General features: G+C 42.7%; 1 protein-coding gene across 13 annotated transcripts in view; it reads right to left on the bottom strand.

Annotated features, from left to right (window-relative positions):
- Ppp6r3 (protein phosphatase 6 regulatory subunit 3) overlaps nt 1-25255 on the bottom strand; it is a 132010-nt gene that overhangs the window by 67032 nt on the left and 39723 nt on the right. For 11 of the 13 annotated variants that reach the window (XM_052760040.1, XM_052760043.1, XM_052760045.1 and 8 more), the window contains exons 3-6: nt 11621-11853; nt 6901-7087; nt 3246-3383; nt 178-243 (exon numbers count right to left, since the gene is read on the bottom strand). In XM_052760040.1, the coding sequence (XP_052616000.1) occupies nt 178-243; nt 3246-3383; nt 6901-7087; nt 11621-11847 (618 nt within the window). In that variant the 5' untranslated portion in view covers nt 11848-11853. Of the gene's footprint in view, nt 1-177; nt 244-3245; nt 3384-6900; nt 7088-11620; nt 11854-23503; nt 23609-25255 lie in introns of those variants that run through there. The other 2 variants (XM_052760042.1, XM_052760053.1) reach the window with 2 other exon arrangements.

The following is a 25255-nucleotide window of genomic DNA, read 5'->3' as shown; positions in this document are numbered from 1 at the left end:
GGAGATTTGTCACAAAGTGGGTTTAGCATGACCCTAGCTCTTGGAAGGAGACAGGGCTCTCCTGTTCCTTACAATGCAGGATACACCATCCCCCTGATCCCTTTCATAGATACACATGTATGTTCTGTGGCCAATGAACAATTTTTATATGAAAAAATAAGTCATAAGAGAACTTACATCTTCTTCTTGCGATGGATGAACTATTTCCACAAGCCTCTGGATAATTCTCTCCTCATTTAGCCACTGCAAAACACATTGTAGAAGTGATCATAGCCATGAGTGGCTCCTACTCAAGTCCCAGTGAAGATAAACATACTGGAAATAGCGATCACACTTTAAGTAGAAATTACATGTTTCTCTGGACTTTGAACACTACAGAAAATTAAAAAGTCCCCCAAGGAAAATGTAGTGAATACATCATTTTAAGAGTGACCACAAGCACCAACAACTCCCAAGTTCCAATAGCCACACACTTACGACTCTACACTCAATGGTGGTATTGACTGGATACTCAGCATTTACAGGATTATACTTTGGCTACTAGGAGCCTTGAGCAAATGGGCTACATACTATCTCTAAGAGAGTGTCAGCTCTGAACGTCAGATGAATGAAAATAATAGTACCAAGCCTCTGGGTTACGAGAACTGTTGTGGGATATTTGTTAACACTATAAAAATGTTCTCTGCCTAAGATGCCTTCTGACTGGTTTAATAAAGAGCTAAATGGCCAATAGCTAGGCAGGAGAGAATAGGCAGAATTCCTGGCATAGAGAGAAACTGGGAGGAGGAATCTAGGCATGCCATTTTACCAGCAGACTCAACCAAGCCATGTGGCAGAACATAGATTAAAAAAAAATATGGGTAATTAAGTTATAAGAGCTCGTTGGGAAAAAGCCTAAGCTAAGGCCAAGCTTTTCATAATTAATAAGTCTCTGGATCATTATTTGTAGGCTGGCGGTCCAAAGATAGTCTAACAAGAAAGCTTGCTACAGAGAACCCAGGACGAAAGAGGGCTTTTAGATACCCAAACCAAACCCACTACAGGAAATACTAGGGCCAAGTTCGGGCACCCTGGAAGAGGAGTGCTGGTCATCTGCCTGTCTCAGGTAGACCTGCTGGAACCATAACAATCTCTTTGTAACTTCTATACAAGATGCAGTGAACGAAGATACAGAAGGGATCAGAGTGAAAAACAAAACAAAACAAAAAAAATAAAGGATAAACCAGCAGGCTTAATAATAGCTCCTAAAGGGAGCGAAACACAATAAAATGTATAAGGCGGTTCAGCACTGAGAAAGGCCACTTGACCTCCAAAGGCTGAAGATGACAGAGAATAGGATTGAGGTCAAGAAACTATATACAATTTGCTAAAAGCACAGAAACAAAATCCTGGTGCTGTCTCTGGCTCCTTACAGGGAACATATCAAACAAGCACTAATGGGAAGGTTTATGGTAGAAGCCCAATTGCTATGTTTTATTATATATATATATATATATATATATATATATTTGCGTGTGTATGTGTGTGCCACAGCACACAAATGGAGGTCAGAGGACATTCTGTGGGAGTGGGTTCTCTTCCTCCATCATGTGTGTTCTGAGTATAGAACTCAAATTGTCAAGTTTGGCAGTAGGTCCCTTTACCCACTGAGCCATCTTGTTAGCCCTTAAGATCTATTTTACAATAAGATTTAATATATTTAAAATTTACATAAATCTAAGATCTAATTTTATAAATCTCCCAGAAATTAGTAGGCATGAGACAAAAAACTTCCCACAGTATTACCTGGGGCCACACTCTGATAGCAATACCCTAAAGTATATGCTCCTAACCATAGGAAAGGCTGGGACATTTGGTGTATGTATGTATGTTCTGTCTTGAACATCTATCCTCTGCCTAAGTACCTGTACTCCAAGCCTACTTCTGGACCTTCAAGACTTTAAGGAATGTCCCCCTACCCTGCTCTCTCCTTACTGACCACATGCTCTCCCCAAAAGCATACCTCTTTGGAAGTAGGCCCTAAAAAATTTCAGCTCAGAAGTAGCCAGAGGAATAGCTCTATTAGAGCAAACCACTCCTGATAAACCTCCCCTGTACTAACCCACACTAAAGTGACCATTATCTCCCTTGTTTTAATAGTTTCTCCCAGAATTTTGAACCCCCTTTGAGAAAAGACGCAGATTCTACAGAAACACACAAAAGGAACAAGGTGCCTCCATTTGAAACCTTGTCTTCCAAGTCACAGAGAACCTGCTTGCAACACTTAGCTGGGTTACCTGGGTCACCCTGCCAGATCTAGCCCTGATCTACCAAATAAAGCAATCAGGCCTAGACATCTTAGCAGTGTGTGCACTGCAGTGGACAACTCCCGGTAGAACTTCCTTTCATAAACCCTCCAGTCTTTGGGTCCCTTATTCTTTAAAACTACAATTTTCTAAGACACTCATTTTCAATGAGGTACACCTTTTATTTCTTTTGGCCCAGGCTGGCTAGAACTTAAAATCTTCCTGCTTCATACTACAGAGTGTTGGCATTACAGGCATGTGCAACCACACTCGACTGAGATCCATAAGGAACAGTTCCAGAAGGCAAGGCAAAGTGGGGAGAGGAATACAACCAATCGCCCAGGGAAAGCCTTATTTTCAGATTATTCAAATTTCCCTCAAGTCCAGTTTCACCTAAGACATCCATCTACTCAAGATGCACATATCCAAAAATTACCACCTTTCTAAGCTTGGAAGTGGGCCCTTTCCATGTACCCCCATTCTCCTTGTTTGACCCTCCTGTAGAAGGCAGGTCTGCCAACTCTTGCCTTGTCCTGCTTACATCTAGACCCAGCTTGAGGATACATCCTCAACACGCTAACCATCCACATAACAAACGAACCAGTAAAGGGCAAATAACATTGTATCTGATAGCCCTGGTCCTGTAAAATCTGAATCTCAGCTGAGTGTGGTTGCACACACCTTTAATTCCAGCACTTGGGAAGCAGAGGCAGGCTGATCTCTGTGAGTCTGAGACCAGTCTGGTCTACATAATGAGTTCCAGGACAGCCAGAGTTACATAGAAAGACTGGTCTCAACAATAAAATAAAAATCGCTATCTTTTCTGTGTTGGGACAACTCCCTCCCTGCCTCATCCCCAGGCCACCTCATCCTGTAGGATTTTCTCAGCATACAGGAGCCCAGTGGTCCACATAAGAGCATTCCCAACCCCAGACCCCAGCAGCTCAGATCTCTACTCACATTCAGAACATCTTGCCTGGGCTGTGGAGGCTCAATACATGTCAAGAGCCTTAGCAACAAATCCATAATAGCAGAAGTTCCTATGTGCTTTATAATGAGGTCCACAAAATCACGCTTCTTTTTCAAGAAATCCACAATCTGGAGGAAAACAAATCAAACTGAAAGATGCAAAACATGAAGCATACAATCTAGAGTGACCAACATTCCCCAAATCCAGTTAGCTTAAGGACAGGCAAGCACCAAATTAACAAGTAGATGTCAAATGGGGAGCCTGGCTAACAATTACAATATTCAAAACCCTTAAATAAAGTTATCTCCCAAACCAGCATGCATTCCCACTACAAATAAAGCCAACAGAACCTTTGCCTTCCCTTCATCTTCATTGTTTATTCTCCAAGAAAGAGGCATTTAGAAACTCCACAACCCTACAAACACACACACACACACACACACACACACACACACACACACACACACACACACACAATTTGGGGCTAGAGATGGCTCAGTAATTTAGAGCACTGGCTGCTCTTCCAGAAGACTTGGATTTCAATTCCCAGCACACACGTGGTGGCTCACAACCACCTGCGACTTCAGTTCCAGAGGATCCAACACCCTTTTCTGGCCTCTGTGGGCACCAGGCATACATATGGTACAAATACATGTAGACAAAACAATCATACACATAAAATAAAACTTTAAAAAAATACTACTTTATAATTTACATACATAAAGCAATCCCATTAAACTTAAAATTAAAATGCAGACTATTAAAACAAAACAAACAAAAAAACTGTCTAATAAAAGGGAGATTCAAAGCAAGGATTTCTGTTTCCAAGTAGCTAACTTGCCTGGCCCACAGGTGATTTAGGTTACACTGCCACATGTGTGACTAGAAGGTTGAGAAGAAGGGGTTGTTCTGAAAGGGGATGAGTTAGGAAGAGAAATGATGGTTCTGTCCTGAAGTTTCTTGTGTATGGTGATATTTTATTTGTATTAAAATGTTATTTGTATGTTAATAAGTAAAGTTGCCCGGGGGTCAGAGCTATTAGCAAGCCATAGGAAAGCAGGGCAGTGGTGGCGTACGCTTGTAATCCCAGCACTTGGTAGGCAGAGCTGGGTAAGTCTCTGTGTGTTCAGGGATACAGCCATTATTGGATACACATGCCTTTAATCTCAATACCAATCATAGAAAACCTGGAGGCCTATACAGACAGGCCATGAGGAGGCGGTCATGTGGTTGGGTTTACAACCAATGAGAAGGCAGGACAGGAACTCTAAATAAAGACTTTAACACAGGGGTAGCTCTGGTTCGGAGAGGTAGGACCACCGCAGGAGGAGGGGTAAGGTTTTAGCTCTTAGCTCTGACCTCTTGGCTTTCTTCTTTGCATTGGTTCTGTGTTTCTTATTTAATAAGAAGGTTGTTTACATCTACACTTGTGTCTTCTTTTTGTCTGTGGGCCCACAGCATCCATTAAAACCCTACCACATGCCCTAGGAGAGCTTCACAGGATAGCAGTTTTTGTCACAAAATGTCACTAAGTCCTGGAAGGTGGAAATTCATCATTCTAGATGAGAAATCCTAGGCTCAGACATGCTAAGTATCTCCTAGAACTAAAAGGTGGCTGCCCTGGAATTTAAACTCAGATCTACATGCTCCAAGAGTCACAGGCCTTCCACTAACCTGCATAAAGAAGCTTAACAGCCCCAACAGGTAGGACTACTACCACAAGTAATTTAAAACTGAGTCACTGCACTGTCTGTCTAGACAGCGATGCCAATACTCATCTCTTCAAGGAGCGGCAGTCAGGCCACTCACAGCTGAGTCCTATAGAAGTCTTCGAAAGGAAAGAAGAGAGGAAGAAAAGTTACACATGGTCCAACTACACAATTCCATGCACGGCAGAAACACTGGTCCTGGAGCCTACATGTATACACCCTAGCTGGTGCTAAGTGAACACCACAGTTGTGAACAGTACAGCAAGGACCGCATGGCCTGTACTTTAGACATCCTTGTTGAAAGCTAAACCATTCAACACTGCCAACATTGGAAACTCTGCTCTAGAAGCTTTAAATAGTCTCTGGTTAAGCCACATGAATCTGGACTTTTGTTATCCCTGCCGTGCCTAAGTCCTAACCAACACTATCAAGCAACAGGAAACACAATTCTCAAGTGTGACCTTTTTGGCAGTTACACAAGCAATGCTGCTGTAGCCTCATTATCATCCAAGGAATCCTAGCTGGAGAAACAAGGAGCAACCAGGTGACGGAACTCTTCACCCAGGGGTTCAACTGGCACACACCATCATTGCCAGACAAATAACAGAACTGAGCCCCAGTGTCAACATGCAGAGCTTCAGAAAGCCTTCCACATATTTTAATGCTTTATCTTATAAACACCAAAAATCATAGCTCATCCATCAGCCTGGGTCCCAATAGCAGATATAAGAAGAAAAGCATGTCTTGATAATGGAGGTAACCACTCTGAACTAATTGTGCCAGGGTGATGTGATGGCTTGCAATCTACTACAACTGCCAGTGATACTTTGATTTCTATGTGGAAAAAGCAGAATGGGAGACAATCTGTACTACTCAGACCATGACTTGGATGAAAGGATCTTCCTCCAATACACTTGGGAAAGCTGCCCTATTCAAATAAGAAACTTATTTGAACAAAAAGAACACCACCCTTCTAAAATAAAACAGACCCAGCCTTAGCAGATCACAGAACACAGTGGGCCCAAAACAGTTTCAGTCCTTTCATGTATGCTGATAGCAAGAACAAGTAACTGGAAACTGTTGTCTACCATGAAGAATGCCAAGTCTGACTGGCTTGACCACTTTCACCTCTGTTGCTGCAACTGATCATCTGTCAGCTTGCACTCAGCATCTGCTGCTCCAGCTGTTTCTTGGAAGTGAGCTCTTGGGCCTTCCTAACAACTTCCACTATGTTAATGATTCTCCAATTCCAGCAAACATCAGTGTGAACTGGAAGATGTGCCAAAAGCCTTCACTGTCAGATTCCATCTAATTCTACAGGATAGGGGCGGGAATCAAGAATATGCACTGCATCATCATCATCATCATCATCATCATCATCATCATCATCATCATAATACATCTTAGGTGATGCTGTCATCACTGGCCCAAAGGCCACACTTGGTGAACCACTCCTTGGAAAATGACATTTCCACACATACATCTGAATCGGGAGGAAAAAAACAGAAGGATCAAGGGGAGGTTATCTGTACGAAAGTGAAGTCTGCACCTTTACCCAGTGCTACAGGCTAGGCATCCAGATATCTAAGTAAAATAAATGACCACTGTGTGCAAAGCACTGGTCAGATTCATTTTCAGGGAACAAAGCAAAGCAACTATCAAACCCAGAGGGTCATTAGCTATGTACTCAGATTCAACTTGCTGCCCTCACAAAAATGCTACTGATTACTTGTCCAGAGAAGAAATCAAAGTATGCTAATAGCTGAGGCCCTTCAGAGGATAGTCAGAGGAAAAATACTCCTTAATGTACAAAAACCAGAGTTGCTTAAACTGCTGAAGACCTAAAAGACATTATCTTGTTGAAACTGGACCTTAGGCAAACACAGAAACTACAGCACAGTCCCTCAGCTCAGGGATGTACAGCCCAGACACTTACCTGTTCTGGCTTTCTGCTGATAAGAATACTTAGCACCTTGCTGAAGAAACTGGCGAGTAGTGGGTTCAGGGGGGACTCATTTAGGAGGAAGCTATACAATTTCAATAGCAAGGACTCATCTTCCCCCAGTCTATCATTCATCTGGGAGACATCAGAAGTGAGCAACTCACAAGATATATTTGGATACCTAGAAGAATAGGACATTGCATTATCATCTAATGGCAACAGTTCATCACATCAAGCACAGCACGTATCAGGAAAGTCTCCTAAAATTCTGTCAAAATATCAAAATCATCTACTAGGAATTAGAAGCTCCTTCAAACTACCCAACCTCTTAAGTTAAAATGAATTGGCTTTAAACCAAGTTTTAGTAAGATAAATTTCGGTTGCATCACTACAGTACATGCATAGGACTCAAGAGCCAAGGATGTCACACTGTAACAATTTCTCAATGAGGGTAAAGTGTCCTGACAGTCATCACAGCCCATGTGGACAGAGAAATGGCAAACTCTGAGAGAGACATATTAGGAGCTGCTGGTTTCCAGAAAACTGTATTATACACACAGCAATGACTGCAGGTACCTGAACAGGTCACTACTCGGCTCAGGTGGGTTACAAGTGGCTATCAAATGTTCGGTCTCCATCCCATCTAAGGAAAACATCTATCATGGTGTACTGAATGAGCAAACAGGACAGCAGCCCAAGGTACTGTGAGATGAGGGAAGAGCGTTACACAAACCTATGCTTTCCACAATAGGCTTCCAGGACCTTGTGAGGCTAGGGACAAGCAAGAAACCAGCTCGCTGTCATTCCTTACTACGATCTCACTCGGTAGCCACAGGCCCACAGGAAGCAGCTGGCAACCTCCATCATGTTTATCTCTGACGGCCAGACCACTCATTCTGAAAACCAGACAGCAGACCCATGTTCTCCATGCTCTGACCTGCCAGCTACTTCTCATCCTTGTCCAACGGTAACGGGAGACTAACAAGAGACTCATCAGACAACACTGCATCTGACCACAGTTCTCTGCTCTGCTCTAACATTCTTCCATCAAGAGCCTCAGCTAGACCCAGGAACGGCGAGCTCAAAGGCTGACCAAGTCAAGGAGGAAACAAAACCACCACAGTGACTCGATGACAGATGACAGAGGGAAAGACTGTGGGCTGCAGTGTGTGCCACATGTGGAGGGACCCAAGGCAAGCAAGTGACCACTGCACCTGAAAGGGTCTGGGATGAAAGTGGATAAACAGCATGAGCCCCCCAAAGAACCAAGACAGGAGGAAGACGGAAAGAAAGCAGAACTGCAGGTGTGTAGGCATGCAGATGTACTACCCAACAACTGTCCTCTGGCAAGTTCTACTCCATTAGTCTCCCTAGCCCTGTAACACAGGCATTCATCAATGAATGCCACAGCAGACTTCTCTACTGTAACCACCACCTAGTGACAGAAGCACACAGTGGCTGTATCTTCACCCGTGGGATTCATACTAGGATCACTTCCTACCTCACCCACTTTCCAAGGTGCACTGCGCCTTCCCCTCAGTTTGCGGACTGGGAAACACAACGAGGAGGGGCTGGCACTGAGAAGGTGCTTAATGAGTGACAGCAACTTGCATTACTCTCTATTTTCTAGGGTAGCGATTCTCAACCTTCCTAATGCTGTGACCCTTTAATACAGTTCCTCAAGTTGTGGTGACCCCCAAACATAACATTATTTTCATCGCTATTTCAAAACTGTAATTTTGCTACTGTTATGAATCCTAACATAAATATCTGTGTTTTCCAATGGTCTTAAAGCCCTGTGAAAGCATTGTTCCACCTCCAAAGGGGTCATGATCCACAGGTTGAGAACCACTGCTCTAGGATAAACTGCAGAAACGTTGCTAATTCCTCCCACCTGCTATAATACAGCATTACTGACAACCCACTCCTTTGGCTAACACAGCTTTCTCTTTACTGCACTATCCCTGATAGTGTACACAGAGACCATTACTTCTCCTATTTAGGAAAACAAATAAAACATCTACACCTCTCCTGACTCCACATCTGTCTTCAGGTATCATGTGGTCTCTCGTTGCTAAAAAGCAACTTCAAGGAGATGTCTTGGCTTGTCTTCCAATCTCCTGCAGAGCCATTTCAGCCAGGCTCTCAGGACCTGAATCAATGGGGTTGATATTTCCACACTGCCAACTTGGAGGTTCTCATAGCAGCAGCCTCTGATCATGGTCCCTCTTTCCCTTGAAGTCTGTCTTCAGCAGCTTTCTGGGTGGCAGCCTCTACCTGTTTTCTTCTTGTCCTGGCTACTAGAGTACTCTTTATCCTAGAGTAGTCCCTGTGTGGAACCCTAACCCAGTTACTAGCCTCCTCCATCAGTTTGAGTCTGCTTCCCATCAGCTCCATAGGTGACTTCAGGCAGCTTCATGCCATCATATGGCACCCATCCACCTGCTGAGATTCCCTGTCTCTACTCCATACCAACCAGGCATCTCAAACTTGACAAGGTTGAAGTCAAATGCGTGACCTTCCCCCACTGATATCTATCCTCAATGTTACAACTATGCCACCCTCCCCTACCTGGGGTAAAACTATTTCTAATAGTCCTTCCTTCTTAGTCCTTCCCTCTCGACCTCACACCAAGGAGGCTCCTTCAGTTCTAATTTCATTTTATATGTCTAGATTCTAAACCCTGCTCCCCCAAAAGGCTACTGAGATCTTTCTCTGCTGATTACTACCAGCTCCTTAACTGACCTTCCCGTTCTCCTCTCCTCCAGTTCCCCAGTGCTTAGATTCCCCAGAGTGGGCAGTACTAGCAGACAAGGAAAACTGTCAGGCAACATCCATCACTCACTGCTCAAAACCTTTGGTGGTTTGCTTTGGAGGGTGCTCTGACCTCACCCCAGGCCTTCTCTCTTCCTACTCACCTCCATTCATGAGGCTGTCTTGTTCTTAGGGTACACCAAACACTCAAGCATGTTAGGGCTTCCACACTTTTGGTCTGGCTGTTCCTTACCAAGCACTTACAAAAACAATGTCCTCAGTTCCTGTATGGCTCCAAACAAAGCTTCCTCCAGAATCCTTCTACCCACAACTTCAGCTGTTCTGTTCTAGCCTGCTTTCTTCTCCAGAGAGCTTCTATAGTTTTACTTCTTACTCTGGCTCACTCTGACCACAATAATCAATCTTAATCCTGAAAAGTTTCAGGTTCCTTTCAAAAGGCTCTCCATGCTAATACAGGTGTTCAGGTCGCCCACGGTACATTTCACACCAATGGTGGTTTTGGCTGGGCCAGAGGCACAGTAGATAGGGCACTGTTCCACCCAACTCAACTTCTGATCCTCCAAATGGCACCATCTAGTACATCTAGGAGGCAGTGTGAGAGAGGCTGCCTGCTCTCACAGCTTCAAAGGCAGCGCAACAACACAAACAAGCAGCATCACTGCCAAGCTTTCAGATCCAAGCAGCAGAGCCGGCATGGGGTCTTTCCTTTCAGTAAGTAAGCAATTCATAAAGAGTATGGCATTAGAGCAAATAACTTCATCCAGAATGTGGGACCGACCCAAGAAGGGAGACCACTTGTCTACTCACAGCTTCCCTATAGAGAGGGCCACACCACTCCAAGGTTGACTGCAGGCCCATTATCCTGGAGCTATGACCACACCACCTTCACCTCTGATCTGGATAAGCTCCATCTAACTTGCATGTTAGCTCACTGTGGCATCAATTCCAAAGCAGCAAGGTATTTAGGGGAAACAGAAACACACTAGTATTTTTATGCTAGACATATTTTTCTTCCTTTATAAGACACCGGTCTCCACTGATTGCTGAGTGTCAATCTTAAAGGCTAACAGAGAACAGGGCCTTCTTGAGAACCCAAAACACCAATAACTTTAAAGTCATCAAGTATTATTTTGCTGACAGCATAATTCTCTCCCAGAAGAAAAAGGAAAAGATGGAAGTCATCCTGAGACAGGAAGGCCAGCGTCTAAGATCATGATTCCTTCCATACGCTGTCTATCTAATGAATCACAACAGACATTTATTTCTGAAGGGACTCTTATTTTCAATGTGGGAGATGCTAACTACTTCAACAATGCTGGATATGGAGTAATAACTGCAACCCCATATTAACATGCCCATGAAGTGCTTGGTGTTCCCAGAGCTGTGTAAGGAAGTCTTACAAGTGGCAGCAATAAAGGTCTCATTTACTGTGCCATGCTGTTTGTAAACCGATTCAATTAAACTAGCCACAAGTAGGTAAATCCACTCTATTTTTACTTATTATGGCATTCCCTGCTTGAACATAGCTTCACTGCTGTTCACCAAGACCTACACCTGACGCTCAGGCAATGGAAGGCTGACCTTATTATATGAGCAATGCTCTTCAAACCCAAGTTCTGACTAGGCCTCTAGGCAATCCTGGCTAGTCATAGACTTCTGGCTTTCTATATGGAAAGTGAAGAAGATACTTACTTGAATGGCTTACTAGTATGAGAAGTTTGTATGTCACTTATAAAGCATGTTGTACTTCTGGCTGAGATTAATGATTGAGATGCCTGTGATTCACTGGAGTTGGTTCTAGAATGGACTGTGTGCCCATTCAGCCTGTAGCTCTTGACCGTCTTAACCTGTCAATGGCTATAGTGGCTCTAGGGAATTCTTAAACAACAAGAGTAATCATTTTCTATTCCAGCCTAAGGCAAAGACGCCGTTTTCTTACTTGTATCTGATCTTCTCATCCATGTCTTGAGGCGGCTCTTCTATAATGAATGAGACTAAGTCTTCGAGACATTCTGCTTTTAACAGAAACTCTATGAGCTTGCGGTTCTGTGCTTTACACTCCTGTAAGACGTCCTCCTCATCCATTAGCTCCTTCAGTGTTACATCTTCTCTCTCTAGAAGTGTGTCTATGTGGGATGATGAGTGAAGATCAAATTTCCAAAACATGCTGGTCTAAACGAAACAGAGAATATTTCATAAAATTTCAGCTTTACTTATTAATTTTCCATAAACCAAATTTCAGTTCAATTTTGGTCTACAATGCCAATTTGGCATTAACACAAAATTAAAGCAATTTCATACTGAACCTACAAAGTGATTTCTTTCTTTTCTTTCTTTCTTTCTTTTTTTTTTTTTTCCCTTGTTTTTGAGACAGGGTATCTTTGTGTAGCCTTGACCGTCCTGGAACCAGCTTTGTAGACCAGGCTGTTCTTGAATTCACAGAGATCTGCCTCACTCTGCCTCCCAAATCCTGGGATTAAAGGCATGCACAACCACTGCCCAGCACAAAATGATTTCTTTTTTTTTTTGGTTTTTCGAGACAGGGTTTCTCTGTGTAGCTTTGCGCCTTTCCTGGAACTCGCTTTGGAGACCAGGCTGGCCTCGAACTCACAGAGATCCGCCTGGCTCTGCCTCCCGAGTGCTGGGATTAAAGTGCTGGGCCACCACCGCCTGGCACAAAATGATTTCTTAATGAGTAACACTGACAGGATTTTTTTTTCCTTCTCTCTTTAGACTTTCTACAAAGGTTTTTTTTTTTTTTTTAATTTACTTATTTTTATTTTATATGTGCACAATTTGCATGAAGTGGCCATGGAAACCAGAAGAAGGTGTTGGATGTTTTAGAACTGGAGTTATGGATTATCTGTGAACTACTAAGTAGGTGCTGAGACTCAAAATCAGGTACAAGTGCTCTTAACCTGTGAGCTCTCTCTCCATCCCAGAAATTTTTTCCCCCCCAAGACAAGGTTTCTCTGTGTGGTTTTGGTGCCTGTCCAGGATCTCGCTCTATAGATCAGGCTGTCCTCAAACTCACAGAGATCCGCCTGGCTCTGTCTCTCGAGAGCTGGGATTAAAGGCATGCACCACCACTGCCCAGCCCAGAAAATATTTTTAACTGATTAAAATGTTGAAAATACTAAACAAAAAAGCTTGAAATGATTTTTAACCTGCAAAAGCAATTCATCCAAGCCAGACTGACACATACCCACAATTCTAATGAGGCAGAAGGATCACAAGTTCTAAGCCAGTCTGGGCCACATATCAAGAACCTGTTACAAAAACAAAACCTAACAGGAAAAGAAGTAATTCATTCACACTTTTAAGAATTTAATGTTGGCTGGGTATGGTGGCCTGTACCTTTGATCCCATCACTTGGAAGAGGCAGAGGCCCTGTGTGTTCAAGACTAGCCTGGTCTACATAGCTATCACCAGGAACATAGAGAGGTCCTGTTTAAAAAACAAAAAAAGCCTGGTCTACAGAGCAAGTTCCAGGATAATCAGGTCTACACAGAGAAACACTGTCTCAGAAAAACAAACAAACAAACAAACAAAACTAATGCTAAGAGAGGGCAAGGTGGCTCAGCAGGTAAAGGTGCTTACTGACAAGTCTAAAGACCTGAGTTTGATCCCAAGACTCACAGGGTAGAAAGAACCAGCTTTTCTAAGTTGTCTTCTGACTTCCATAAGCATGCTGCCCGTTGATTTTAAAACTTTTTTTTAAGCAAAAAAATTTTATGCCCAAAATTCTAGCACTTGGCAGGTTGAAGCAATAAAATTACTGCATGCTTGTGTCCAGTCTGGGCAAGCACAGCAAAATTATCTCAAAAAACAGTAACAAAACAAACAAACACAACTAAAAAAAGTAGAAAGCAACTCTTTTTAAGAATACAGAATACATTCTTCATAGAACTGCCATCTTCAGCAACAAATAACAATTAATGAGGCCTAACCAGAACTCTCCTTATTACAAGAGGGAGGGAATCTGAATCCATAAAATTCAAGAAAGAACTAAATTTTAGAACTTAATTATTGAGGAATTAGACAAACTTACTATCCTAAGTCACTATGAGAAACAACTGACAGTCAACAGCATTTCATAGTCTTTCCTCAACTTGGTCTCCATACCCACAACCATGAAATGCTTCTTCTTCAAGTCACAGAGCCAAAGGCATTTGTTATACATGGAATGTGAAAGAGGTCTCAAAGGCCACTACTTACCAGTAGGTAATAAATAACAAGATACAGTCACTCAGCACAAGCTTTAGCAACAACCGAACCACTCAAAAGTCTGCTAGCCTCAGAAGGGCTCACAGAGACTCCTCCAGAGTGGTGAGGCACAAGGTCACATGTTCTTAAACAAAAGCTCTCCGTCAACTACAGCTTCAACACCCACCCAGTCAAGTGCATCCTCTTACAACCACCACTAGAAAAGCTCACCAATATCTACATGTCATGTTCTTACAAGCACAAGGGAAAGGAAGGTCCTAGCTACGTAAGCAGATCTACTTTTTTAGCTATATGTTTTGCTACGTTCACCCACACCCAAAGCTCTCCTGAACAGTTACCTCAAAACCATTTCTTTAAAAGTAGAAAAATTAGCCAGGCGTGGTGACACAAGCCTTTAATCCCAGCACTTGGGAGACAAAGGCAGGCAGATCTCTGAGTTTGAGGCCAGCCTGGTCTACGGAGTGAGTCCCAGGGCAGCCAGAGCTACATAGAGAAACCTTGTCTTTAAAAAAAAACAACCCACAATCAAATAATAAAATAAAAATACAAATAGAGAAATTATAGAGGCAAACTTTCTTCACACTCTTAGTTACAGTGACTGACCCAAGAATGAGAGGCTAAAAAGCAAGCTGTGCACAGTAGGTTGTTCAGAGGAGTTTCCACTTCACATAACAGATGCTCAACACTGAGTCTGACTGCCCAGCATGCAAGCTCGTTAAGAAAGTTAAGAATTCTTAGGGAACAAGTTTCAGAAAGCAATACTGTCAAGCATCAAGTATTACCAAAGTCATCTCCTCAGTTTATAATGCCTTTACATGCTCTCAAGGACACATGACAATCTGTTCACAATCTTGAGCAGCAAGAAGACTGAGAGCCAAGGAAGAACAAACAGCAGCTGTTCAGTTCACATGACCCAGATTCACACACCTCACTTGAGAGAGATGGGGGGTGGTGAGTAGTGATGATACACCGACAGACCAATGATACAGCTCCACTGTGAAGAAACAAGGCAGAGGTCTCCAGAGCAGCACGGCCTTTTCCACAGCAGAGGTTTCACAGTACACAACATGAATGATAAAACAAATTAGAGAAATGCAACTCCTAAGACAGATTGCAAGTCACACAAGCAAGTGATCTTCCTCATCTGTGATGGGAGGCAGGAAGGGACCTATAAAGGCCCCCTGGCAGACAGCAGAGGTATTTAAGCAGCTGCCTAATTTAAATACAATGCTGAGCTAGCTCTGATTAGGAAGTCACAGCAAAGATGGCAACAAGCAACAGAAAGCCAGTCCAGAAAAGTCAACAGAGAGAAACCTTAAGACATCACATTGCTTTGGTTTTCAGATTTGGGGAAAATGGCCCAAAACAAAACAAAACCCACATCATTTTATCCTAATCAGTTGACAAGCACAAACAGTACCAGAAGATAATGTCAAAAAAGGAAAGGAAACAGGACAGTTTTCCTTTTTATATTCCCAAAGAGAATGGGGAAAGGCTGTTCCTTGTTTAGGGGCACAAAGTCACATCATCAGTGTTATCTACAATCTTCTAATAAAGTAGCCGCTGCTCATTTATTTGTAAACCCTTTAAAAATATCAAACTTTTTAAAGTGTATTTTTTACAGCCTCACTACTCCGAAGTTATAGGACAAAAGACTCAAGGTCCTACTGGGTTGCCTAAGACTCTATCAGAAGAAAAATCAAAGCAAACACTGTTTGCCATAGATGCCTGCAAACTGCAGTTACAGTGCTAACTTATGAATCAAGTGGATTTACCCACTCCAAGTGAAACTGCCCAAATCTTATTCTTATACATGAAATCCATCAAATACAAGATGTGCAAAAAGACCGATCAGTCACGAGGAAACAAGAACAAGGTTGCCTAACACACCCAACCCAACCCAACCCAACCCAACCCACAACCTGCCTATTAAGAATGGTTTTGACATTTTTTTAAGGTTAGGTTTGAGTTGGAAGGAATGTGACAGAGCTCATCTGTGGCCCACAAAATCTAAACTAGATACTATCTGGCCATTCACAGAAAGCAGTGTCTTCCGACGTGGATGAAGTTCCGCCTGCAGTCCTGTTCTGTTACCTCCTGAATCCATCCAGGCACTGTCTACCAAGGCCACAACCTGCCCTTCTGCAGCTGTGTAGCTAGCTTGCTCTGCCCTCCTGGGCACCCCCAGGCATAGAATGACATTCAGCTGCATACATAGGTAGGTGTTGGGTAGATGAGAAACTTTGCTATGTTGTGCAATTGATCAGAAAACCTACATACTTTCCCCCTTATAGAAAGAAAGAAAGAAAGAAAGAAAGAAAGAAAGAAAGAAAGGAAGGAAGGAAGGAAGGAAGGAAGGAAGGAAGGAAGGAAGGAAGGAAGGAAGGAAGGAAGGAAGGAAGGAAGACAGATAAATGTCTTGATTCTCAAATTGACAAAAGGAAGGAAGCTACCTGGAGACCTATGTCTTGCCCAGGCTGTTACAATCCACTCAAAACAATAAATCCAGTAATAGTCAGTGTTCCTCGGGTCTATACATATAGAAGAATGGCCTTCCTACTACCCCAGTGTTGTAGAATATTAGCTAAAGATATGTTACATTCATTTATGCTGTGGAACATTTGTTTAGTGATGTAAAAAAGTGTTACATTTTTTTTTTTAACTCTGTGAAGCTGTTTTACTTTGCCTGCCTAAAACACCTGATTGGCTAATAAAGAGCTCAACAACCAACAGCTAGGCAGGACAGAGATAAGTGGGGCTGCCAGGCGGAGAGAATAAATAGGAGAAAAAAAGAAGAAAGAGGAGTGAGAAAAGGAGGAGAAGGGGTCGCTGGGGGCCAGCCAGACATGGAATAAGAAGGAAAGAAAAGATATACAGAAATAGAGAAAGGTAAAAGCCTAGAGGCAAAAGGTAGATGGGGTAATTTAAGAAAAGCTGGCTATAAACAAGCCAAGCTAAGGCCAGGCATTCATAAATAAGAATAAGACACCGTGTATTTATCTGGGAGCTGTGTGGCAGGCCCCCAAAGAGAAAAGGAGTAAATAAAACAAATAAACAAACAAAAAACCCAAACCAACAGATAAAACAACCACAGCCCAGGCTTTCTAATCCCCTAAACCAAACCTGTATTTTGAAGTACTTACCTTCTGTAAATTTCATATTTTAAATGAAATTTAACACTGAGAAAAATTTTTAGCATTTATTGTAAAACGATCGATTCCTTCATCACTACACTGTGTAGTACAGAACTTGAAAATACATACTTCCAAGGTGAATTTTCTTTATATTGCAAATGCCATTAACTCAATACCAACATGGAGCCACAGTAAACTCTCCTAGCAAACATCATCTGTTTTGCTTTGTAGTCCAGCAGCTAGCTGACTGGATACAACAGGCACTGGTGAATTAGTTGTCCCTGGGCTGGTGCTCTTTGCAGTAAAATGAAGCTAGATACAAACTAAAAATTACAAAGCTCAACTGTCCTCCCTCAGGTAAAAATGTAGTCTTTAAAAAAAAATGTAATTAGACTGGCTGGAGAGATGGTTCAGAGACTGAGAGCACTGACTGCTCTTCAAGAGGACCTGGGTTCAATTCCAAGCACCCACATGGCAGCTTACAACTGTCTGTAACCCCAAAATCTGGCACCTTCACACAGACTTTACATGTAGGCAAAATACCAATGCACATTAAAAAAAATAAATAAATAATTTTTAAAAGTGTAACTATTCTAGCTGGGTATGGTGGGAAATGCCTTTAATTTCAGCATTTTGGGAAACACGTGGACAGAGCTCTTTTGAGTTTGAGGCCAGCCTGATCTACACAGCAAATTCCCAGTTGGTCATCGACCCTGCCTCCAAAAAAAACTGAGAAAAAATTAAAATATAACTATTCCAACCAGGCATGGTAGCCTGAGACTATAATCTCAGAACTTAGGAAGCTGAGACTAAAAGACTCTAAGCTTGAGACTGGCCTGGGCAACACAGCAGGATCTTGTCTTAAAAACTAACAAGCTAAGATTTGCAAAAACAAAAAACAAAAGCCTGGAGTCAGAATTAACAATAAAAACAAACAAAAAATATTGAGCATGGGAGAGAGAACAGGGTTGAGACAGTCTCCTCTAGCTCAAAGTGGCCTCAACCTCACCATGTTGCTGAAGCTGGCCTTCAACTGATCCTCATGTTTCTGCCTTAAAAACACTAGGGTTACACATATGCACCATCACACCTAGACCTAATAAAGTGTTTACTGTAGACACAAACATATTTAAATCCTACGCTTTAACTGAGTGACACTTAACTTCTGGATAAGCAGAAATTCAATCTCCCCTAAAAAGCTGGCCAGCAAGGTGACAAGTTTGGTCAGAGACCAGGGTACTTTTCTTTACCAAGATCCTAGGCTTCTTTTACAAATTAGACCAAGAAGTTTGAAAATGTTTTTTTCCAATGAAAGGACTAGATATTTTAACCAAGCAGGTCACTAGGGAGTCATCTAACCTCACAGAAGACAATTTCTGCTGGTCTTCATCATCCCACAGTGAAAACTGCCACCTACATACACAAAATAGGGCCAAAGGACCCACCACCTCTTGAATAAACCTATTCATCTCAGATCAAGGTTTTAGTTACAGATCCATTAAGATTGTTACACTAGTTTCATACTACCAAGTTGGCTCTGGAAAGCGATGTTGAACATGAGCCCTTCATTTCAAAGTGTGTCAGCACTGACAGTATCTTCAAGAAGGGTATTTCTTTGCTCTAGGCAGATATGAGGAACCATCTGCAAGAGGTGTGATGAGAACACCAGTCTATCTGTAGACCCTACCAATATCCTGCTCACAGAACACCAGCACATCCACAGAACTTAGGCATGACTGACTGAAAATCACTTGCTTCCACCAAGTAACAACATTACCCTTTGTGCTGGCTAGTTTTATGTCAACTTGATACACAAACTAGAGTTATCTGAAAGGAAAGAACCTCGATTGAGAAAATGCCCCCATAAGATCTGGCTGTAAGGCATTTTCTTAAATTAGTGGTTGATGGGGAAGGGGGGGGGGGGTCAACCAATGGTGGGTGGTGGCATCCCTGGGCTGGTGGTCCTAGATTCTATAAGCAGGCTAGTAAGCAGCACCCCTCTATGCCTCTGCATCAGCTCCTGCCTCCAGATTCCTGCCCTAATTTCCTTTGATAATCAACAGTGATATGAAGTGTAAGCCAAATAAACCCTTTCCTCCTTGCTTTTTGGTCATGGTATTTCGTCACAGCAGTAGTAGTCCTAACTGAAACACCCTTGGAACCTCTTCAGTGCCAGTAAGTATCCATAGAGACCTGGATTCTATTGCCAGCTGCAGGGCTGCCGGAGCTTGCCATCCTGAGACCTCATGGCAGCACTTTAAGCCTCAGCAGCTCACTACATTAACTGATTGTGGGGTGGAGCAGCTGAAAACTACTGCAAACTGAAGCTACTATTCAGTCAACATGCCAAAATACCACCTGGAAGCTTAGAGCAGTCCTCCCCAAGCTTTTATGCGCAAGGAGTCACCTAGGAGTCTTGCTAAAATGCATCCTGATTTCTGATTCAGGAAAGAACAGGTCTAGCCTGAGACTCTGTATTATCTACCAGACACCATGAGTGTAAGCTAGTGCTGATCAATTGTTATTCAAAGGAATAACTAAGGATCAGTTTAGACTATATTTTCAAAAATTGTAGTAAACATGTTTAAACACATAACCACGCAAAGCATACTAACATAAACATGGGACTATGTTCTCAGTCCCAACAGGACACAGGAGCAACAACACACCATATGACTCCCAAACAATGACACCAAATGCTAAAAGGCTAAAATACCAGAAGCTTCTAGTTTCTCTGAAAAGAGAAACTGCTGATGGTTGCCCTAGAATGAACTGTGCACTGCAGGAATAACAAGAACCATAACAACATCAGAACCACATCATCATCCAAAAGCCTTATTTCAACTGAGCACTCCTCTCTGCAGGAAGAAATGGGTTCTGCTAAGCTCTCAGTCCATACCCTGACCTATGTGACAGCTATACCAAAGACTGGCTGGGTGCGAGGCAAAAAATGCTCAAAACAAACAATTCAAGACAGTGAAGAATTCCAGACAGACAACAGTGAAGCATTAAAGGAGCCCTGGGCACAAGGTTCTGTGAGACTACACAGTGCTGTGGAACAATCTTGGTGCACTGTGAATATGTATTACTCTTACTGGTTACTAAAGAGCCGACTGGCCTATAGCTGGGCAGGAGGGATTGGGTGGGAGAGCCAGACTAGGAGAATTCTGGGAAGAAGGGTGGAATTGCAGAGGAGTTGCCAGCCAGACCTAGAGTAAGCAAGACATGCTGGAGAGGTAAATTCCATGAGTTCTGGGGCAGCACATAGACTAATAGGAATGGGTTAATTTAAGTTGTAAGAACTAGTTAGTAATAAGCCTGAGCTATCAGCTGAGCATTTACAATTAATATTAAGTTTTTGTGTGGTCATTTGGGAATGTTGCCAGGACAGGAAAACTCCAGCTACAACACAGTAACATGTCAACCCTGTCTAAGCCAAATCTGTCTATGTCATTTCAGAACTAGGCCCACACAATTCCAAGTCCAAAGGGGATATCAGAACAAATCCACCAGGCTTGCAGAAAACATTGCTAGGACAACTCCCACTTTAGTGTTTATAGTTTCCTAAACATGTGTAGCACAACAAACAACAGTACAGAAATAAGAGCAGCTGCTTCTGTCTAAGTAACACATGGGAAAAGCCTCAGCAAACAAAACTGTGTCCAAAACTTTTAATATTATGTAAAGAGTGTTATGAAGGGAATATTTTAAAACACCAATTAAACACACTCTTACATCCTTATTCAAGGGCATGGATGCACACACCGCCCCAATTTCAAACCCATTCCTATATATCCCAAGTCTCCTTTCAATCCTCCCAGGAGGCTCTGAGAGTCCAAGTGACACCTAATACAAACATCATGGGAGTCACATTGAAGTGTAAAGTTTTTAGTAGTCACATTAGAAAGTAAGAGAGGGCTAGGGGGACAGATCAGTCAATGAAGTTTGCTTGCTATACAAGCATGAAAACCTGAGTTGGATCCACAGAACCAAGTAAAAGAGCCCAGTGGTACATACTTACAATCCCAGCATTGGAAGGCTAGGAAAGGTGGATCTATGGGGCTTCCCAGCCAGTCAACCTAGCCTAATGAGCAAGTATCACAGCAGCAAGAGACCCTGTCTCAAAACAAGGTGGTTCCTGAGGAATGACACCCGAGTTGTCCTCACATATGCACATACAAAATAAAGTGAAAAGCCTGTGGAGATCTAATGTGTATTCTACAGCTATAGCACAGAAAACTTGGGCTTCTCAATTTGAAGTTCTCAAGAGCCATGTGTCACCTGCCCTACTATGCTGTGCAACAATGAGACCCTGCCTCATTTAAGATTGTTGCAGTTGTGGGAGGTGGTGGCTCACACCTTTAATCCCAACACTCAAGAGGCAGAGGCAGGCAGAAAACATAGTGAAAGACTGTCCGGAAAAAAACAAAAACCAAATAAAAAAGGCTGTTGCAGTGACTAACCAAAAATCCTCTTGTCGTACTGAAATCGTCCCTCCAATCTTTCCACAGCCAAAGTTAGTCATTAACCACTTTTTTCCACATAAAGACCAATGGGGCAAGGCACAATGAGGCATACCTGTAATCCCTGGCATTTCAAAGGTAGAGGCAGTGGGATCAGCAATCTCAGCTATATGACACAAGAGCCATCTTTCCCACTCCAACACAATGGTGTGTGTTTGTTTGTGAGACAGACAGAGTCTGGAGACATAGGCCAAACTTCAAACTCCATATTGTCCTACTTTCACCTCCTGAGTGCCCAGATTACAGGGAAGTGGCAGAAGGCATTTCCTTGGAGAAGGCAAAACAAACATGCAGCCTGTTGTTGCTTTTATTGGCTCCAACATGGTTTCTTCAGAGGTGTCAAAAGCAATCAGCTTTGTCATATCCAGGTATCCCAGAACATTGTTGATATCCCTACTCTTCTTTAAAAAAGGAAAAAATAAAGGAATTGCATCCATGAAACTTTAAAATGCTAATTTGCACTGTCTCAGTAATACAGGAGTAGTGCAAATGGTGCTGACTGCTTGAAAAATACAAGACACAGATAAAGTCTTAACAGACAAAAGGAAGCAAAACCTCCAAGCTTGCTCCACAGCAAGGACGCTCTGTGGAAGACAGTCTGCCATTGGATTCCATTGTAAGTAAGCCTCAAAGAATGGGGCCAGGCCTGGAGATACAGGTCTATAACCCCACACTCAGGAGGTTAAGGTTCAAGTTTAAGGGCAGCCTGGAAAACAAAGTGAGACCCTGCCTCAGGAAGAAAGGAAAGGAAGGAAAGAATGAGTATCTAGTTAGTGGAGAGAAAGGAGGTGCTCCAGATCTAACTGCAAGGATAGAGACAAGAGACAAATGAAGCTTCAGCAACCTCACAGCAGGAAAGCAGGCCACAAGGACCAGAGAGCAGAAAGAGAAAGGGCAATGCCAGGACAGACCTTGAAGGGCTCAGCATGAATGCAAAACATGCTCAGGGTTACTGCAGAACCAGAGAGATCAATGAGTTTTAACTGAGAAAAACAGACATCTATCATCGACAGTAGGGAGCACACAAAGTACTTTTCTGACTTTCAGAAACACTAGTGAATGGGAGTGGACACATTGAAGCTGAGTAAGTGCTTTGCAGAGAATCTATCACTACAGAGAGGAGAGAGAACGGGCCTGATTCAAAAGGGATCAGTCCAGAGAAGATTCTGCAAAGGCTCAACTCTGAAAAAACAAGGTTTCTCCTAATTACCACATTTCCTTCACTGCCAACAAATTTCTACCTCATCAAAACCTAGTTTCCCCTTTTTATTCCTGCCTGCACTTTGGTACTGAATGGCAGGCTTACTGCTTTTACTGCTTACCTGTGGCATTCTTAGCCACCTGGGAAACACAATGCTCAAAGAGCAGATGCCTGCACACAACACGTTCCAAATGCACCACTGCAACGCAGAGAGCAATGCGGCAGGAAGGCTCATCATCCAGTTCACTTTTATGCTTAAGCCCAGGGGCTGGAGAGATGACTCGGCAGTTAAGAGTACTGGCTGCTCTTCCAGAGGACCTGGGTTCAATTTCCAGCATCCACATGGTGGCTCACAACTATCTATAACTCTAGTTCCAAAGGCTCTGATGCCCTCTTCTGGTCTATGCAGTCACCAGGTATACATGGGGTACACAAACATACATGCAGGTAAATACCCATACACATAAAATAATAAAATAATATAATAATCTGGGGAGTGAGTGGTTCTTAATGGTTCAGCAGTTAAGAGCACTTGTTGCTCTAATAGGGAACCTGGGTTCAGTTCCCAGAACACATGGTAGTTCACAACCACTCTTCACTCAAATTCCAGGGGATCCAATGCCTTCTTCTGACCTCCTCAGGCACCTGGCACATAACATACATCCAGAAAAGAGACACACACACAAAAAAAGACAAAGTTTGGCATGCTGGATCACAGCCAAGAAAAATTCACTTACTTTTTGTCAACTAATTCAAATATTTCAAGTATTGTAGTTTGTTCCTCTATAAATATGCATGTTCAACTTGAATGAACAGCCATCATCCCTTCCAAGGGGACCTGTCTAAGAAGCATATCCATTAGGCAATTTTGTCACTTTGAGAACATCACAAACTCAGATGGCATGATGTCACTGAGCAATACACTCCTATGGAACCACTGTCATATACATGGTCTGATGGTTTTGGAAACATCACTAAGCAGCCATAACTAGACATGAGAATCTGTTTGTTTTACACAATTTCAAAAGCAATGATTAAGAGTATGTGAAGAATGACTTATTCAAGGAATAGGAGACTCTTGGTTTTGTTTTAAGGAAAAGTAAGAGCAACGACAAATTTGGAGCAAGGTTCTCCCAGAAGCTTGTGAGAGAAAAAAAGGAACAAAGACCTAGAAAAATGGCATGGTCTATTCTGGAGGGAAGGAAAGCTGCACATGCCAGAACAGGGCTGAACACAAGTCAGAGAGGAAGAAATTTAGAGCTTTCACCAAAACATCCAAGGTTCTGCTCTCTAAACTTCTGATCCACCAAGCAGGAGAAAGGAAGCACCATGCACCCAGACAAGAGGCACAGTGGTAACTGTTCTTTCAAACAACACAAACGAGTGTGCAGTGGCTCAGTGGGGTAAAGGCATTGCTGCCTGCCAAGGCTGGCAACCTGAATTTGGTTCCTGGAGCTCACATGGTAGGCGGAGAGAACTGACTGCAGCTCCACAGCACCTGTGAGTCTCTGCAAGGGAAGTTTCCATTCCAGAAGGCAGCTGCATTACATGATTACCACACGACCTATCAAAATTGTCTTGATGTAAATGGTACAGGTTATAGCTACATGTGGGCTGACATGGAACCGCAGGAAGAAAACAGGAAGGTTCTGAAGCTTCTCACAGGCTTAGTGGCCTTGGTCCCATATAACCCTTCTCTCCTATGGTGAAACAAAGGCACAAAGAACAAAGAATAGGAAATGACAGCCAACGAATGAAAAGACTGAAAACAGAGAAAGATTTGGGAAGTCTAGTATCCAAATAAAACTGGTTTTAGTATAACATGCTCACACAGTTTTCTTATGGGGAGGAGGAGAATAGGAACTGAACCTAGGGTCTCTGGCATGCTAGGCAATCACTCTACCAGTGAGTTATAGTCCTACTTTTTAAAAATCTACCTTCATTCATATGCATCATGTGCATGAAGTCACTATGGAGGCCAGAAAAGGTTGCTGGATCCCCTTGGAGTTAGACTTGAAGGTGGTAGGGAGCAGCCCAATGTGAGACCTTGGAAGTTGGAAGTGAACCTGGGTCATCTTCAAGAGCAGCAAGGGTTCTTAACTGCTAAACCACCTCTCCATCCCATAGTCCTACATTTTTTAAAATTCACCATGTAGCCAAGGTTTTGCTCAAACTTGAAATCCACAGTGCTTGGCTGACAGGTATGCCCTGTCACAACCAGCTTAGAAGAACATAATATAATCTACTACCTTGATGGTGAACACAAAAAGTAAAATGGTATTTCCCAGAATTAATCAAATAGAGCTGTCTTTAGGACCTATCTGCACAGGCCAACCCAAACACTAGTGAGACAAAGTGTCATGGATGTTCATGAAATGCCATGGCTGCAAAGATAATCTTGAAATCTGTCTAGTGGAGAGAAAGTCACAGAAACAACACAGAATAAGAATGTAAAATGACACCAGCCTCCTCTAGTAAATTTGAGGACA

Source organism: Peromyscus californicus, unplaced genomic scaffold, assembly GCF_007827085.1.
Source record: "Peromyscus californicus insignis strain IS unplaced genomic scaffold, ASM782708v3 Scaffold_4__1_contigs__length_199733344, whole genome shotgun sequence".
In the NCBI taxonomy this organism is placed as follows: Eukaryota; Metazoa; Chordata; class Mammalia; order Rodentia; family Cricetidae; genus Peromyscus; species Peromyscus californicus.
This window is presented reverse-complemented; position numbering and strand designations above follow the sequence as displayed.